This window comes from Vidua macroura, chromosome 4 (genome assembly GCF_024509145.1).
Source record: "Vidua macroura isolate BioBank_ID:100142 chromosome 4, ASM2450914v1, whole genome shotgun sequence".
Lineage (NCBI taxonomy): Eukaryota > Metazoa > Chordata > Aves > Passeriformes > Viduidae > Vidua > Vidua macroura.
In genome coordinates this window covers 1,426,874-1,444,309 of record NC_071574.1, presented here as the reverse complement: position 1 = coordinate 1,444,309, position 17,436 = coordinate 1,426,874, and the positions used below count along the sequence as shown (strand labels likewise).

Below are 17,436 nucleotides of genomic sequence, written 5' to 3'. Positions count from 1 at the left end.
TTTCAAAGACAAAAGACAACTCAATTCAGCCCTCTACACTATAAATTCTTATCACTTTCCCAGGGACAATTCTTTGGTGCCTGATTTAGCTCTTGCTTTTCAAGGGGAGTTATGACAGAAGTATACAAGAGTGAAAAATATACTATACTATTTTCTAAAAAAAAAAAAAAAAACCCCAAAAAACCAAAACAGAAAAGCTGAAGGACACTCTTGGTCTTTTATTGCAATTTCTTCGGCAGAGGGTGCAAGAGGCACCTGCCATTCCGATAGCGCTGCCTCACCATCTGTCCTTGGCACTGCAGTTGTACAAATCCAACAGTTTCCCAAGCTATTCTTTAAAGTTAATGCTGTTGAGATGATGAATCAGAAAAACACAGTTCAGAGGAGGAATTAGGTCCCATTCTGATCACACAAGGGCACAAGACAAAGGCTGTACTGAGCATTGGTCATGACACTGGTGACAAATGCAGCAGAGACCTGTCACCACAGGACACAACTACTGCCCTACCTTTGGCTCCAACAGACACGGGGGATGAGGCCGAGGCTTAAAATATAAAGATCAGATAAAGGAGAGTTCATTGTAGATTCTTCTCAGGCCCCCATCTTGCCATGCTCCCAGTGCTTCACAGGGTTTTGCTATGGATGATTATGAGGGCATTAAAAGCAGTTCTTACCAAGCTGTGCACTCATCAGCTTTTTAACGACCACCTCTGCAGCAGAGGAAGATGTAACTACAGCTCCTGAATTATTTGTCATTTTCAATCTGTTATCACCAAACTGTTACCATGACATGTCATTTCTGAAAACACTGAAAACTTTCATTTTAGACCTCTTTAGCAGTAAGAGTAGGGTTTTTTTCCTTTTCTTGACAATAGGAAAACTAGTGACATTCAGGTAATGACAACAGATGCACACCCAACAAATGAAAAGACTATTTTTTACTTTTTTTTTTTTTTTGGTTCAACCTACAAACACTGTCAAAGGGCTGCAGATTCTTCAATAAGTTATTTAATCCTACTCAAAATGAAAGATAAAAAACCCAAGCTGATGAAAGCAGGCAATATAACCACAGCTAATTATTGAGGCCTTTGCACAATGAACTATAAAGCTAAACTTTCCCACCGTCTTTAAAAATTGCTTTCCCCCTTTTATAAGCAACCTTTGCCAATTTCCAAGTCAATTAAAGGAAGAACATTACAAGCACTCAAACCAACTCTGAGAACTTGATGACAGGTTTGACAACATTGCTCACTCCTGCACAGCCGCTCATTTTTATATTAGGCAATAAAGCTTAGTCATTAAGGAAAACTTCAGGCACATTTGCGATGCTTGTCACTCAACAATCCCCCACAGAATATCAATGTATTTAATGAGAAGCAGGCGGCAGCAGTGGCAGAGCATTTTATTGAGCCGTTTCATAAAAAGTCCTATGAAAATATGGAGAATCTTCCTACACTCATAAGGTGAATGTATGCTTGTAAATAGGCAATTAGAAGTTAACTACTGCAAAGTCTTACTCTGCTTGATATCTTGATGCAAGATCAAGCTGCACCTTCGTAGTTTACTACTGAAAACTCTCTTAGCAGCAAACACTTTTTCTTCAGCTCTTATGCTAGAGGGACAGGATAATGGGATGCCAGGATAATATTTTCATTTCTTGATAAGGCAAAACTACCTACAAAAACCAGGTTAAAAAGCCATCACACTTTTCCTATAAGATAATCAGGTTTTTTGACCTTCCAGTTTTTCATTCTTTAAAATAATCACAAAGTCTCCTCTCTTGGAACCCATGAAACTCTCTCTGCCATCTCAATGCTTCTTTTTCTCCTCTTCTCTACCTGACAGGGAGTCCACGCTCAGACAAGGAGCCCCTGCTACACCAAGAGACCCCAGCTGACATCCCACATACTATTTTTAATATTATTATAGATAGGTTATAACTGAAATTCAGAAAGCTAAACTAAAACTGAAGCAGAATGGATTTCTGGTAGGATTGGGTAAATGTTACCATGAAAATAAGTGACCTCCAAAAATTGCTTAAATGCTTAAAATACTTCAGTCAAAAAATATGTCACAATTGAATGCATACAAAACCTAATCACATTCAATTCAAACACTGCATTTTAAAAGAGGATTTTCTAACATTTTAACTAACTACAAGAACTTTTTTTACACTGAGTAATCACATAACACAGAAAAATCAAACCAAGCATACTTTAAGCAAAAGGGACAACATGAAAGAGAGAGTTTAAAATAGATTACCTTGTAATGAGGTTATGAAGACCCCATCTCAGAGATGGGATGTAGCAATTGCAAAACAGAAACAGACAAAATCCACCAAAACAAAACAAACCCAACAAACCTACACATGCCACTCAGGTGTCTATTTTATAAACCTTCTCAAGCATCAGACTGAGAACAACAGTTCTCAAAGTAGGAGCTCTTTAACAGCTCGGCAAAATTGGTGGACAAAGTGCACATGAGAAGGGTACATGAACGGCACAGACATGGACATCACCCACATCCCTCTATTATCCCACCTGAAGCTGCTAAGGATACAGGTACCAGACTAAACATGATCAGCTTACAGCAGTGGAACAAAATTACTGCCCACGAGTGGCGTTCCCTCCGTGTTGCAAAATAAAGCACATAAGCTTAAACAGCCTCTACAGAGGCTCTCAGACCAAGTCTACACGCACAGCTTTTGGATGGCTCCTTCACACCCTCTTTTGTGGGCAAAGAAAAAAACGTTTTTTAAAAACATGGAAGGGGCAGGGAAATCCTTCAAAGACATAAACATTAAGTGCAAACTCCTGTCATCTGTTCATCTGAGCATGAAAGTCCAGAAGCAGATTTAGTCTGTGAGTACCCAAAACTCACAGTGGTAATTTTATATGGCTACCTATCATGGCATCACAAAAAAAAATCTGACTAATATTAGTAGTAACATTGCCAAAGGAGCTGATCATCTCTGCTTAGTAAGACAATTATTTGGGTTTTGACCTCTTATTTTGGAGCCACTAGAAGTAATTCAGGTAAGTGTTGTATATGTCATTCTGACACTGAATTTACATAGTATAATTTAGGGGAAATTTAAAAAATGCTTTTCCAATCACCTTTGAGATTATTCATTAACTCTGTGCTATGAAATACAGATGCAGGCAGGTGAACCTCAGGTACCTGAGATTTGTCACGTTACTAAGATTTGAGAGGAATGCCATTGCAGCATTAGGTATATGGTTCTATTCTCATTCCCATAATCTCATTTTTTATCTAGAGCCTGCATGGTCTGATGAACACTAAAGAGATGTCAAGAATATCCATCTGGGCCCACTGACGTTTGCGGTTTAAGTCTGACAATATAAGTATTAACTTGGTATGACTGCAGAATTCTGTTATTTACTGACTGAGGCAGTGCTAATTCTGAGTTAGCACAGATGTGTTTCACACCTCCAGTTTGGATTTCAATACTGCAAATAAGCTGTTATCTTTTTTTTTTCCCCTTCCTGTAAAACTAACTCTTGTAATATGTCCCACAAGGGAACACTGCTCTCCTTGTGGACATCTTCCCTTCTTCCCTGAGGATGATACAAATTAGACAGGGTGCAGGGAGAATCTCAACCCAAACACTTTACTAAAAGTAATGGTAGTTATTTTGTTGTTCTGGTTTATAATCTCTGTAGCATTAGTTTTTCATTACTCATTATTAAGATTCAGTAAAATCAACATCAAGGGACATGCTTGTCCTTTAAAAAGTTTAGCTCAATCAATCAACCTAAATATTTACAAGAGTAAGGAACTTAATCCTCCTCTGATTTAAATACATATCTTCCAGATTTATAAAAACACTACTCAATCTTGAAAAAAAGTTTATGCGAAACAGGCAAAGCATGTGCCTTTATGTGGAACTTTTCTGTTTACTACTAATTAAAATGTGTAATTCAAAACCTATTGATTTTTAATAGGTTTGGTAGGTTTTTTAATTAGGTTTTGTAATTCAAAACCTATGTAATTTTTAATAAAAATGTCTATTCTCTGCGTAGGAAAAAACCTGATGGATGCAAACCCCGATGCTGATCTCGTGACTACTCATACCTGTTGGCACAGCTCACCATGTTACTTGTCACATTTATGTTATTGCTCAATACCCAGCCACTACTGCTTTATGTAAAATCACCTCATTTTCAAGGTCAGATTGTAGACTTGATATCATTAGAGTGAACCTTTTGTTGAAAAAACCCCAAAACACATTCCTCACATTCAAGACTTTAAACCTGGGCCAGGCAGCATCTGAGTCCTCTTACACAACCCCTCCCACCAACACAGTCACTGGTATCTGCCACAGTTTCCTCACAAAACTGTACCAACACAAACCACAGCTCAGGGCACTGGGAGCTGCTGCACTTTCCCTGTTCAGGAAGTTTCTGCTGTCCACTATGACAGCTTTATGGAATATTAGCTGCCTATAAACTGCAGTTTGAGAAACATAAAGGAAAAGGATCTCTATGAGTAAAAAAAAAAAAAAAAAAGGCCATGCAAAGCAGTGGGGAAAACCCTCAAAATCTCCATTAAACTGGTTAGGCATTTTTCCACACTGTATCTTATTGACTGAAGCAGTCAACAACAATTAGTAACATTTTGAAAGTGTTTCAGTTTATTTAGTGTGTGAATCAATAGAACTTTAAACAATGAATTAGGCTGCTCTTAGTGCACTTGTACAATTTTCTGTTTCTTTAGCCATTTTGTTGACTAGATGAGCATCTGTGGTTGCAGAGACAAGTCAACACTCAACAGAAACTATTCCTAATTTAGCTTTGTTTCATGGAGCTATTTTCACAGCAGTTTCCACTCGACCTTGCACAGAAGGGACAGGAACAGCAGGCTATAGAAAGCTCCTGTGTCAAGAACTGCACAACATCGGTGTGATGGAAAGAAATGGGTTTGGACTTAGGTCTCAATATGCATCATCTGAGAAACTCTACAAAAAAACCCTGCAGCTACCTACATCTTTGTATATCAGTTAGTGCTTGGGTACAGCGAGTCCTCCAAAACAGTACTCCAGGGAATTTTTCCAGACAGGGATCAAAGCCTCCTGCAAGGCTCCAATGTTTAGGATGCAGAAACAAAGGAAATTAGGCATCTGGGGATGAGTAAAAATGGAGAATACCAAACTAGCTTTGAAATTGGTAGACAGCTGGTAAAAGAGGTGACAGGAAACCTAGTGATGAATGACAAAGCTGAACCGAAATTACTAAATGAGTTCTTTCAGTATCAGCCTCAGGACCAGCCAAATCAATCTGTAAATAAACACTGGACTTCACCAGACAGGACCCTCCCATAAACCCACCAGTGATACTAGAGATACTCAGAAAACCTCCCCCAGTGTTTTTTTTTTTCCCTGGTCAATTCCAATTCTCCACACCAGATATTCACATATAAACATGTAAATTAGTTTGTAGTACTATTCAAAGGACAAAAATCGCCATTTTTTTCCCAAACATTTTGCACTTCCAGGAGTCTAAATGTTGGGATGTAACAGTTGTGAGATTTACACAGCTACAAGAACACACTATGACCAAATGATAACTGTTTTGAAAAATGTAGACAGAATATAAAATTCCATTACTTTGAAACTTAAAAAATCTGCACCTATTAAAGACTTGAAATACACATAATTTGCGAGTCCTTGTCCTCTTCTTTTGGGTTTCCTCAAAGCATCTCCTGAGATACTGAGCTTCCCACCATGAGTCTGTAAGTCTGGGCTGTATCACTGATCTGGTCCCTGAAACATCCGTAACACCAAACACAGCTCCAAGCAGAGGGGACAGACCACACATAATCAACTTCTGCTCTGGGAAAATTAATCTCATTACATGTTTTGATTAACATGGCAATGAAAGCAATTTATTACTTCATTTAGAGAGATAAATCATGTTTAACACAAATAAATAAAAACTCAAAGACACCAATTCCTGCCCTCATTACAAGTAAAGTGACTCTAAGTTAATAGATTGTTTAGCATGAATCACTTTCCTACAGCAAACAAGCTGGCTGGGCTCACACAGGCTCCACCAGATCTTCTGCATCTCACATGTGCACACACAGAGCACTGAACCAGTGGCCTCTTTTTCCTCTTCCAAAAATGCAACAGCCAAGAAAGACCATGGAGTGCTACAGGTATAAAAAGAAACGTCACTGGGCTTTGGGAGTTCTTCCATCCTGCACCAGTATAGACCTCCCTATACATCTTACACTTCCCCCACATTAACAGACTACCAGGAGGCTCTGACTTAAAGAGGGAGAACCTCCAAAGGTATTCAACATGCCAAAGTTTACTGAGTATCAATGATGAATATCATTAAAGCACCATGAAAAGATACAAAAATGTGACAGAAAACCTGTTTTTTTTCTCTCCCCCATTTGGAGCAGTGATACTAAAAATTCCTGAAAAAGAAGGGGTTTATGCCATGACCGGCAAGGCATTTAGTCCCATGAGCATTTATTAGTGCAATCCTAATCACAAATTCCTAGCTATCCATGCTGTGCAATGCAAGGAGTAGGAAGCTACCTAACACCCAAGGGGGACTTATTTTAGAAGCAGCAGACTCAGTATAAAAACCACCAAGATGAGCTTTTCTTTTTTATAACTACAGCATTCAATAAATAATGGGAAAACGTAGTTTTTGAAGGTTTCTGCACTGATCCTTACTTGCATGCTGGAGACACAATGTTAATGACATCTTTCTATTAAAAAAAGGTGTAAAGCAGGTGTCCAAGTGTGTTTTAACAACAAAAGTTCAGCAGCACCTGGAGCCCTGAGGAAAACCCAAGGTCATCTGCCCTACAGAACAAAATCCTCCCGGCAAGGCAGCACCACAGCAGCAGCAGTCTGTCCACATTATAACTGCATAAACATCTTCACTTTCTGCAGGATATGAGTAACATCACCCAAACGAATAAGGTTTCAAGAGAAATCCCTGCATTTGGCAAGTACTTATTCTAATGAGCAGTAGCCCATTAAAACCATTCCTACCAGAAGTCTCCCAAACCAAAATCACACCTAAGCAATGGCTCGAAGACTGCTATGCAATACAAATAACCTGAAGGCCTCTCTTGACTCACTAAATCACGAACCTTTCTCTCCACGAGGTTATCATTTAAATGAAAGCTAAGCCTTGGCAAATCCCATCAGATTGTCAAATATGGATTTTATGTAGGAACCCCATCTGTTTGTGCAGCTACATGAATATGCAACGTGACTGTTGCTGCAACACTTGCATTCACGTTGCAGAAAACTTACAAGTAAGCAGTTCCCAACTACAATTAAATGAGGAACAAAGTTCTGAAAACACAGGCAGTAAATGCTGCCCCACAAATATCGGCGTTGAGGCTCCAAGTTTGCTTTTCTCTCCCCCTCACATGCTGAGCTAATGGAACTTCACAGCAGAGGTGTGCTACCCTTCGCGCTTGCACCGAGGCCGGGTAACGCTCCCTGGAGCGTGCGTGACGCCTGCTCTGCGCCACGTGAGCCAGCGAGTGCCAGCAATGCTGGGCAAACGAATTACCCGCTCCCCAGGTGAGGCGCTGCCAGCTGGAGGCCGCGGGGCTCACCGCGTGTTCAGCAGGGCTAAACCTGCCTGCAGACCACACACACAGCCCACAGCTAACTGCCCCAGTTCTGCACACTGCTCAACACACATCTGCCCAAAACACTGCAGCTGCTCACTCAAGCCAGCAAACACTCAGTTCAGACCTATTTAGAAATTATTATTATAATAAAGATTCTCAAGTTTTTAATTCCGCACATCATAATCTCTGGCTAAAGATGGGTTGCAGTCAAGTTCCCCATCCAGTGGCAGGTGACCACAACCCTGCTTTCCACAGCAGTGCCAATGGCAGAGTCAAAACTGGTGCACAGTAAAAAAAAAAACAACTCCCTACAGAGTAGTGTAGGACAGTGGGACAGACTGCCCAACCGACAGCCCAAAATGACTGATTTGGCTGTAACTGAGCAAGAGAAAGCCCACAACCAGTTGTGAACATATACAAGCACACGCTACCTTCAAGTTGAAAGTGACTGCCAAACCTAAATTAATTCTGGTTTTATGGATGCCAGACAGCTCTCTTGGAAAGCATCACCAGGATTTTAACTTTATACATTTAGCAGTGATCAATTCTTGGTTACTGGTAAAAATTTTTTTAAAAGCCTCTCATCACAAGATAAAATGCTTCATCTCAACCAGCAACTATCCACAGCATCACATTTCTAATTATTAAAATCTACTTCATTACTTTTAAGAGGTTTGGGTTGGTTGTTTTTTTTTTTTTTTTTTAATTAAGCCTGCATGTTTTACTCTCTAATTATGCTGTTAAATACTTAGAAAGAAGCGACAAAAGGTCAGGAATTCATGTAACAGAAGCTCCCTCAAACCACCAGGTAGGCAAAGTTCCTTTCTACCAAACACAACCCATTGAAACCAATAACTGCACTAACATCTCTGTAATAGTTTGCTCAGCACACTACCTATCATTTTCTAGACTGAAAACCTAATTAGAAAAATCAAATGTATGCTGTAGCACCATTTACACTTCTCAATTCCCACTAAAGAAGCCCCAGATCAGAAAAGAAGCTCCATCAGGGATAAGACACTAAAGCAAACTTGCAGAAGTTGCCACTCCCTGGCTTTTATGACAGCTCCTGCTTCTGTCCAGTGGCACCTAGAAGGACAGATTCAAGAGGAATTAAGTAACCCCTCAGCACAGCAGAATACACCCAGCAGCTTCTGATCAGATGCCACAGAGTTTATCAGGGCTGCAAAGCTTAAAAGTGAGTTCCGATTCAAACAGCTCAAATGAATTTCAGAACAAGCTGACAACAATCTAGAAAGTGACACTGGATAACAGCACAACTGCCTCCTTGGAAGAAAACACCAATTCCATGTCACACAAACTCTCCACCCTCCCTGCTACCACGCACAGGACATTTCTTATAATACAAGGATTAAACGTATGAGGAGTTTGCAAAAACGCACACTGCAAGATGTACACAAGCTCAATACATGCAAAGAATAAACAGACAGATTGGACTCCTGTGCCTCTCCACAACAGAGCAGATGTCTCTTCAAATTCAAAGCACAATTATTTTTAATAAGGAACTAAACAGAGGAACTGACACCGTTAAGGTTTTGTTCTCTAGTAATCTTTTTCAAAGCACAGAGATGTTATGTTTCTCACATAATCTCCCAAACCCCCCACAAAATCCTCACAAAGCATTTGACAAATGTGCAATATATGTGCATGAAGGAGGAGGCTGCACATATCAAACACCCTGGCCTACATTTGTCAGGAGGTCAAATGAAGGACAGACACATGAAAAGCACTGTTTTGGCAGTAAAGACATTTGCAAATCAAAATATTTCACTGACTTTTATTCCAGACTCTCCTCAATTACATGAAAAAAAAAAAATAGATTCAACCCCCAAACCAGACTGTGAAATCAACAGAAGTGTGAATAAACAAAGCAGAGATGACTTCACATACCCCTAATCACCACCTGAGAAGGCACATTAATGTTTAGCATTTGGATCAATACACGCCTACCTATGGCAGTATTTTCACATTTCAATTCCACTGTTTAGTTAGGTTTTGAAATTAGATTTCTGGGGGGTTGGTCTGTGCCTAATTCTCAGCCCATCCAGGAACAAGTGTATTGTTACTTGGCTGTCAGTGAGGTCAGATCCAAGTCAAAAACACCTGAGCCAGCCTGTGGTTTCCCACAAAACAATGTTTCCTAGGTGTGTTATTATATGAAAACAAACAGAACCAATCTACAGTAAATGCAAAATGTTGAGCCTTGTGTTTATTTCCTTACTTTTGTATTTGACCCAAACCTTTCATTCAGAATTACCATTTGAACGGATGTGAAACACACAACAAAACATTCTCTCTCAGACCAGGAGGAACAGCACATCCCTATTTCAGTATCAAGATATGGGAGCTCAGGAAAGGTATTCATTCTGTTTGTATTCTCCCCTGCATCTTAAGTTCTCCCTTCTCTCCCAACAGAAGCAATTCCCCAAGCAGAGCTGTTCAAGCGTGCAGCTAAGTCTTCACTTTGCAGGAAGAGAACACACAGTACAAGAGCATGAATCAGTGCCATAATGTGTAACTTCTGACAGAAAATGGCTGGAGACCACTAGCCAAGTAAGTCCCCAGCAATCCCCTTTCGTATGCATTTCCCTCTCTTCCCCTAACGAGCTTGCTGAAACTGAGCTGACATATGATGCAAACACCTTTTTACTCTCCATGCCTTTCTAAGAGAAATTCCAGTCACAATGGAGAGAGTAAATAACTCTTGCGAAAACTCCAGAAGTGACATTATTGAAATCAACACAGCATTTGTTATGAATAATTTAAGTATGAACTGGCCAGGACATTTCATTTCAAATCTAGTTTCCCTGTTAGAATCAATTGCTATCAACCAACACACATCACAGAGTTTCAAAGTCCTTATTCTCAGTGGTATTTGAAAGCTCTTCAGGTCTTCACTAACACCAAAACAGAATAAATGCTAAAACCAAAATGGAATTAGAAGCTCCAAACCTTCACAAAACAGAGCACTTAACCAAAAATCCCTTTTGAGGTTTTTTTTTTTTGATAACGCTCTTCTCTCCCTATTAGCCTGAGCTGTCCGAATGGAGTCAATTTCAACAGAACCAGTAGCCTGCTAAATTACAGTAATTTGCAATTAAACAAATACTTGCAGATAAACATTCAAATAAGTGTGTTGTGTTACAACTGATGTCAAACTGAAAAGAATGCCATGACTAAGCTGAACACAAACATTGACCACAAACATCAAAAAGGGTGACTGCATGTTAGCAGGTGGGCCTTCTTACATAGTAGAGAAAAACAGTTTTAAAACACTCTTAAAGACAAGTAATTAACAAGAGAAACAAGACTACAGCAAGACATGGAACAAAACCACTAAAATCCCAAGCTTAAGTCTTGCCCTTACAAAGACAGAATCTGCCTCACTGACAACTAAATGCCCTGAAGGACAGCCCTGTCTGTCATGTGTGCATAAGAACAGAATTTAGCTTTAAAAATACATGTGTTGTAATAAACTGGCCCAGGTAAATGTGTGCTTCAGAGATTAACATCTTGAGCTAAATTTGAAAGAATTATTTTCTCCTCCTATGGAGCACTGGAAGCCTTATTAGAGCTTGCCTTCCAGTACAACATCTGGCATGGACTGACACAAGCTACCTGACACTAAAGGAAACGTTAGTCTAGTGACACATCAAAAACGTTTATCTCTGTGTCATGAAAAGCTGTGCTGAAAAATATCACCTTATACACGCTTCCCACTTCATTCATCTCCCAAATATACTTTAAATCACTGTAGGGATCACGAGGTGCCCTACTTGGAGAGCTTTAGATGCTGAAACTCTTCCCACAGCCCAATTACTCAACACTGCACAAAACGCTGCTCCCACAGGGTGGGGTTTGCAGCCTCCACACCCATCGGAGCTGGCTGCAGGTGAGTGCCACTGCTCCAATCCCTCCGGCTCTGCCATGCACCTGCAGGCACGAGCTCCCAGGAAAGAACAGTGCAAATACTGAAAAAGATTTGGGAAACTTCCTGCTAAGAAGGAAGATAAATAACCAGCAACACCTCCAAGGCTTGAAGCTAATGGAATGGCTGGTCCCTGAAAGCTCATGAGAGCTTTGCAGGGAGCAGCAATAACCTCCAGCTGACTCTCAGGTTACTCCTTGTAGCATAAAGAAAGCGCTGCTAGTCCTGCTGCAGCAGCCCAAGGGCTGGCAGAGGTGTGCCCAGCTTTTGACACGAGCTCCCCAGGAAAGAAAAGGGACTGGGACATCCTCCTCCTCCCACAGACACCATCACATTGCACTGAAGGCACCGGGCTTCTGGCCACCAGAAACTGTCAGTGGGAGTTACTGGCAATACATACACCCAGTGAGAACCTATCAGTGATTCACCTTTTCAAGTATGATCAGAAAAAGCAAGCTCTTCCCTAATTATTTTTTTTTTAGAAGACAGAAAATGAGGGCTAAACCTACTAAGAAAATGGGTCTGTTTATGTGAAATCAATTTGGATCAAAGCTAGATGACTCTCAAAAGAGAAGGAAGAACATGTACAGATAATGGCAAAATGAAACAGACAATCTGCTCATTATTTGGTACTTGGAAGAGACGGAAAAAGTAAAGTCACAGAAGTTCACTTTTAGCTGTATGACTTCCTACACATGAAAAATAACACAGACAAGCCCAGGCCCTTACTGAATAGTAAGGAAATCCCAAAGACTTCATCAGATGAAGCCATACAGAACCCAGAACCAGCAAACACATGTTCTTCACTTTATTCTTGGTTTCCTGTGTACTTGTTCAACGCTGCACTTAATTTTAGAAGGGTAATGTCACAGTATATGCCACAGCACATGCCACACTTGAGAGGGCCACGATGCAGAGAGCATTGCCATACAACATCAGAAGGCTTCAACCCAAGCAGAGTACCACCATACCTCATCAGAAAGCTTCAGGCATCTGCCCATACAGAGAACCACAGGCCACCTCAGGAGGCTGCAAGCATCTGCTCCTCCTGTTCCTCAGCCCAACCTTTTACAGCCTCCTGTTCATGCGCTGCACCTGGGTGCCCTCTGCTCCCTTTGGTGTTGGTCAGTGCACACCTGGGCACTCCCTGCCTCGTTACCTTCAATGCTGCTCACCTGCTTGGCACAGCTGTAGCCCATTGGGGATGAGGCTCCAGCCCCACTCCCAATTACCACAGACTGTGTGCCTACAGGGTAACACACCTTTTTATGCCTTTCCTTTTTTACCATCGTCAGCGTAGTCTCTTGTGCAAGAACATCATCTATTGATACAAAAGCAGCTGTGGATATTCTAGTAGTATAGACTCCAGCTGACTTAGAAAACACCAAGATCAAAACTCTGAAGAGCACCTTAAGAATACTAGGAAAAGAGAATATATGTAATTATAACAAGCAAAAGCATTTTTGCTATACTGAAATAGATTCAAGCTGCAAATGTTTATTACTTCTACTACTAAAATCAGAAAATCATGGAACTGGAATTCTGTAAGGAACTGACTATCAACTTGAAAGCACCAATGTTCCCTCTGCTAGAACAGGGGGCACAGCTTCCTCATCCCCTCTTAATTCCAGCCAAAGCCCATGCCTTAGCACACAGGCAATTTGCCTGAGATTTCCCTGTAACTATACAAGGAAATTGATACACACCTTCACTGGCATTAGGTGGTGACCAGATCAGAATTACAAAAACTACTAAAGTAAGAATTTGGATAAATCTCCAATAACATTTATGGCTGAGATGAAGAGGGGAAGAAAAGACAACTACTGCTCTGACTGGGCTGAAGCCACTTAAATAATTTCTGATTTCAAAACTACTTTAAGGAAGTTTGATTTAGTCTTGAAAGTCTTGACTCCTCCATATCAAACATTGGAACTGCTCTCACTGTGTCCAGTGCGAGAAGCAAAAAGGCCCAAATTTGACATTTTGTTTAAAAGACTCAAAGGGAAGCAAGCCCTAGACAAGGAACACGTTTCCTCTTAACTCTGCTCAGAGATGAAGCTGACCCAATGATTTACACTGGAATGGCTATTTCAGTAGGTCTGACACACAGAAGAGAAGTGCACTGCTACCTCCTCATACAGCAGTTCTGATGGAGTAGAACAAAGCATAGATCTAAAAGCAGCACTTTAATTATAAACTCCATCTCCAATATCAGCCAGGAGAAAGCATCACAGTTTGATGCTTTTTCAGGTTTAGTTTTTGTGCACCACAAGTGACATTCAAGTACACCTCTCCGCAATTAAAAAATTGCCTCAGAAGAATCTAAAGATTTCTCCAAGAAGCCTGCTCTTCAGAAACTACTTAGTGGATTTGCAAGTGCTAAAACCCAAAACAACCTCCACAAAAAACAGCCCAGGAAGTAAAAAACTGCAATTATTTTTGGGATATCTGAAAACAGAGATGGAAAGGCATTCCCTGCATTCATGGACAGGCACCACGCATGTCCTGATTCGCGAGGATATTCCACAGCTCAGCTTTGAAGCGTAACCCCTTCCCTTATGGGTTGAACCCACAGAAAAAACAGTATGAGATTTGCCTCATTCCATTTTATGAGCAAAATTCTCCCAAATGTGCTTCTACTCCTTAACAGAGCACATCAAGGACCAACCTGGTCCTGCATGAACAAAGTACAAAAATTACAGCTTGAAATACAGTGCAATCCAAATGCTGAGTAATTAGAAAGACCCAGGTTTTCCTCATTTAGCCTAGCATTCCAGGATTTACCCCATCACACACACACAACCCATGGCACATTGGTTAACCTGGCTACTGGCACATGGTTCCCCACCTGTCACCAGTAACCTGATGGTGACCTTGTTATGGCTTCTCACACTGAACCTTACTCAGATCTATGAAATCACACCAAGTCTGGTGTTTTATTTTAAGCATCAAAATTCAACAGATCACATTAGTGTGCTAAATAATAACAAAAAAAACTGTTTAAAGCAAACTTGTGAAAATTTTTACCTCAAGTATTATAAATTGCTTAACCTACCTTCAAGCCTGTAACTGTACAAAAAAAATTAAAGTAACCTTTGAAACATAAAGGAAAAATAATCTCGCAGTAAAAGTGAAGAGAGTTAAATTCAGTGAAAAGTAAATTTTCACACAACTTTCAACAAGCCAAAAGTAACAATCATGGAAAGATCTTTATTAGAGAGCAGCATGTTACCAGAAATTGCTGTATTGTCCTGTGCAATGTCTTACATTTAAACTTAATGACTTCAGGCTGCGTTTACCTGCCGTGATTCCTTTGGGCCAGAAGCAGACCAGCCACAAACACGTTTAGGCTCTGACACTGTTTACTTCTTCACTCCCGTGTTCTTTACAAATTCCCATAACAAACACAGACAACGTTAGGGGCCAGCGATCCCTAACCCCTGCCCCCCGGACACAGGCACTCCAGCTGGGAATTAACGAGCAATTGACAGAGCACCGCTAAGACTCCCTTCCCACAACAACAGCCCACACCATGTGTATATTTACCTACAATGTATCGTAACAACCCGTCTGCTGCTGCTGACAAGCTGCTGGAAACGCACATCAGAGGCAAGGCAGAAACAAGCTGTGCACAGCCTTGGAACAGTAACACTCCTCACCACTTCATCGCAGTGACTTGCTCCACAATAGTTACATCAAAACCCACGGGTTATTTTTTTTTCCTCATCATAATTTTCTTCTCACAAAAAAGTTTAATCTGAGGTAAAAGTAAATTTTTCCTCATTCACTCACAGTCAGATAGGCCCTAATGTTCGTGTTTAAATGCAATGGGAAGACAGAATTCAGTGCAGCTGTAAAGATTTAAACTAAAATCTGTAATGGAAACTTATTATTGACTATCCTCACAGAAAAAAAAAGAAAAAGTTTGCAAAATGCTTCTGGCTCAAATTATTTATATTAAAAAATGAAGAGATTGCATTATGTTAGATTTTAGTTTGTGAACATCTTGTCTTGAAATGATTTACAGCAACCTCTGACTTTCATGCAGTCAATCCATGAAACATACAACATAGAAAAAAATCAGGCATCAAGGGAAAGAATTCCAACTCAGGAAATAATAATTAAAATAGTACTAAAAAATCTTTTAAAATACTGAGCTATTTTTATCATTTCCTAACACTTAGCACATGAACACAAGAAACAGGGAGGAGGCACCATAAACACCAGATTAAAATATACCCACCCCTAGCTGAAAGCTTTTTGGTGTTGATAATTTTGGCAGCGTACTCTTGTCCTGTGGTGATTTTCATACACCTCCTCACGATGGAGAACGCCCCTCTGGAAACCAAAACCAGGCAAAGTGTCAGTCCAACTGAAACACTCCACTGCCACTACCAGCTAACGGGCAGCACGGAGGGGTGTGATGTCGGCAGAATTAAAAAAAAAAAAAAAAAAAGGGGGATTTTGTGGTTTTCTGACAGGGACGGTCAGCATTGATTTTATTCAGCTGAAGAGTGAACTCGGCGGTAGAAGCCGTGTGACCAATCCCGCTAGCTGGGGCGGAGGACGGGCGGGTTTTCACGGTGTCCATGCCGGCACACGGCGGGGGCACACAGGGCGGCGGTGGCCGTGTCCCCCTCAGCGGTGACACCGGGGGGGCGACACCCAACATGGCGCTCAGGGCTGCGCCTCCCGCCCCGCCGCTGGGGGGCGCCCGCCGCGCTCCGACACCCCTCACGAACCGAGACCCCCACCCCGCGACGACCTAAGAGCTAAAAATAGCAATAAAAAATAAATAACAATAAATAGCGGCACGGGGGGTTAAGGGCAGCTGCCCGTCACCCGCCCAGAGCCCCTCGCCGTCCCGGGGTCGTATGGCTACTAGAGCCCGAGCGCGCCCGCGGGGCTCTCGGCAGCCGTGAGGGGGCCCCGGGCGCGGCTCCTCCCAAGGCTCACACACCGACCCGCGCAGCCTCCGGAGCCTTCACCCTCCGTTCTGTCCTTACTTTCCGAGCTCCTCGAAGAGCTGGTACTCGTCGGTGAAGCGTGTGCAGGTGGTCGAGGCCATCATGAGGACGGGCGGCCGCCGGTGACTCCGGCGGCCGTGGACGGCGAGGCGGGGACGGCGGAGGGGCTGTGAGGCGAGACGAGGTGAGGCGAGGCTCCGCGCCGGCTTCTTCTCCTCCTCTTCCCCGCCACCGCCTCCTCTGGTGACGGCGTTGCCTCCGCGCCCTCCTCCGGTCTTCCCTCTCCCCTCCCCTCACCCTTTAGGGAAGCAAACAAACAAATATTTAAATAAATAAGTAAGTAAATAAATAAATAAATAAATACGTATCCTGCTGGCTCCCTCGCGCTCGCCACGGAAAACTAGCGGCAAAAGGGAAAGCAAAACCGGGGCGGGGGGCGCGGCGCTCCCTCCCCTCCCGCTCCCCCGCGCCTCAGCCCGTCCGCCGGTGCCGTGCCTCCCCCTAGCGACCCCGGCCCGCGACTCCCAGCCGTCGGGGACGGCGCGACATCCGCGGGAGACTCACAGGGGCGGTCGGAGCCCGGGAAGAACCTGCGCCCCGTCCTCCCGAGAGCGAACGCCGGCCCTTCCCCGGGCGCTGCCCCGGGACGGCGGCGGGAGGCGCCCTGAGGGAAGCGGATGCACCTGCGCGCGCCCCCCTCACCAGTGGCCGCCTGTGACGTCACGCCTCGCCCGAGCGCGAGGGACGGGCGCGCGGCGGGAAGCGCGTGCGGGTGCGCCCGCGGGCAAGGGGCCGTGACGTCGCAGGGGCCCCCGCCGCGCGCGCGGGGAGGGAGGGGCAGCGGGAAGAGGAAGGGGCGCACCCCCACCGGGCACCTCGTGACGTCACGGC

The 17,436-nt window shown here is 42.7% G+C and overlaps 1 protein-coding gene across 3 annotated transcripts in view; it reads right to left on the bottom strand.

Annotated features, from left to right (window-relative positions):
- The window catches only part of CAMK2D (calcium/calmodulin dependent protein kinase II delta), a 201,776-nt gene that overhangs the window by 148,042 nt on the left and 36,298 nt on the right, over positions 1-17,436 (bottom strand). For all 3 annotated transcript variants that reach the window (XM_053975118.1, XM_053975120.1, XM_053975117.1), the window contains exons 11-12: positions 16,585-16,843; positions 15,822-15,916 (exon numbers count right to left, since the gene is read on the bottom strand). In XM_053975118.1, coding sequence (XP_053831093.1) covers positions 15,822-15,916; positions 16,585-16,649 — 160 coding nt within the window. In that variant the 5' untranslated portion in view covers positions 16,650-16,843. The remainder of the gene's footprint in view (positions 1-15,821; positions 15,917-16,584; positions 16,844-17,436) is intronic.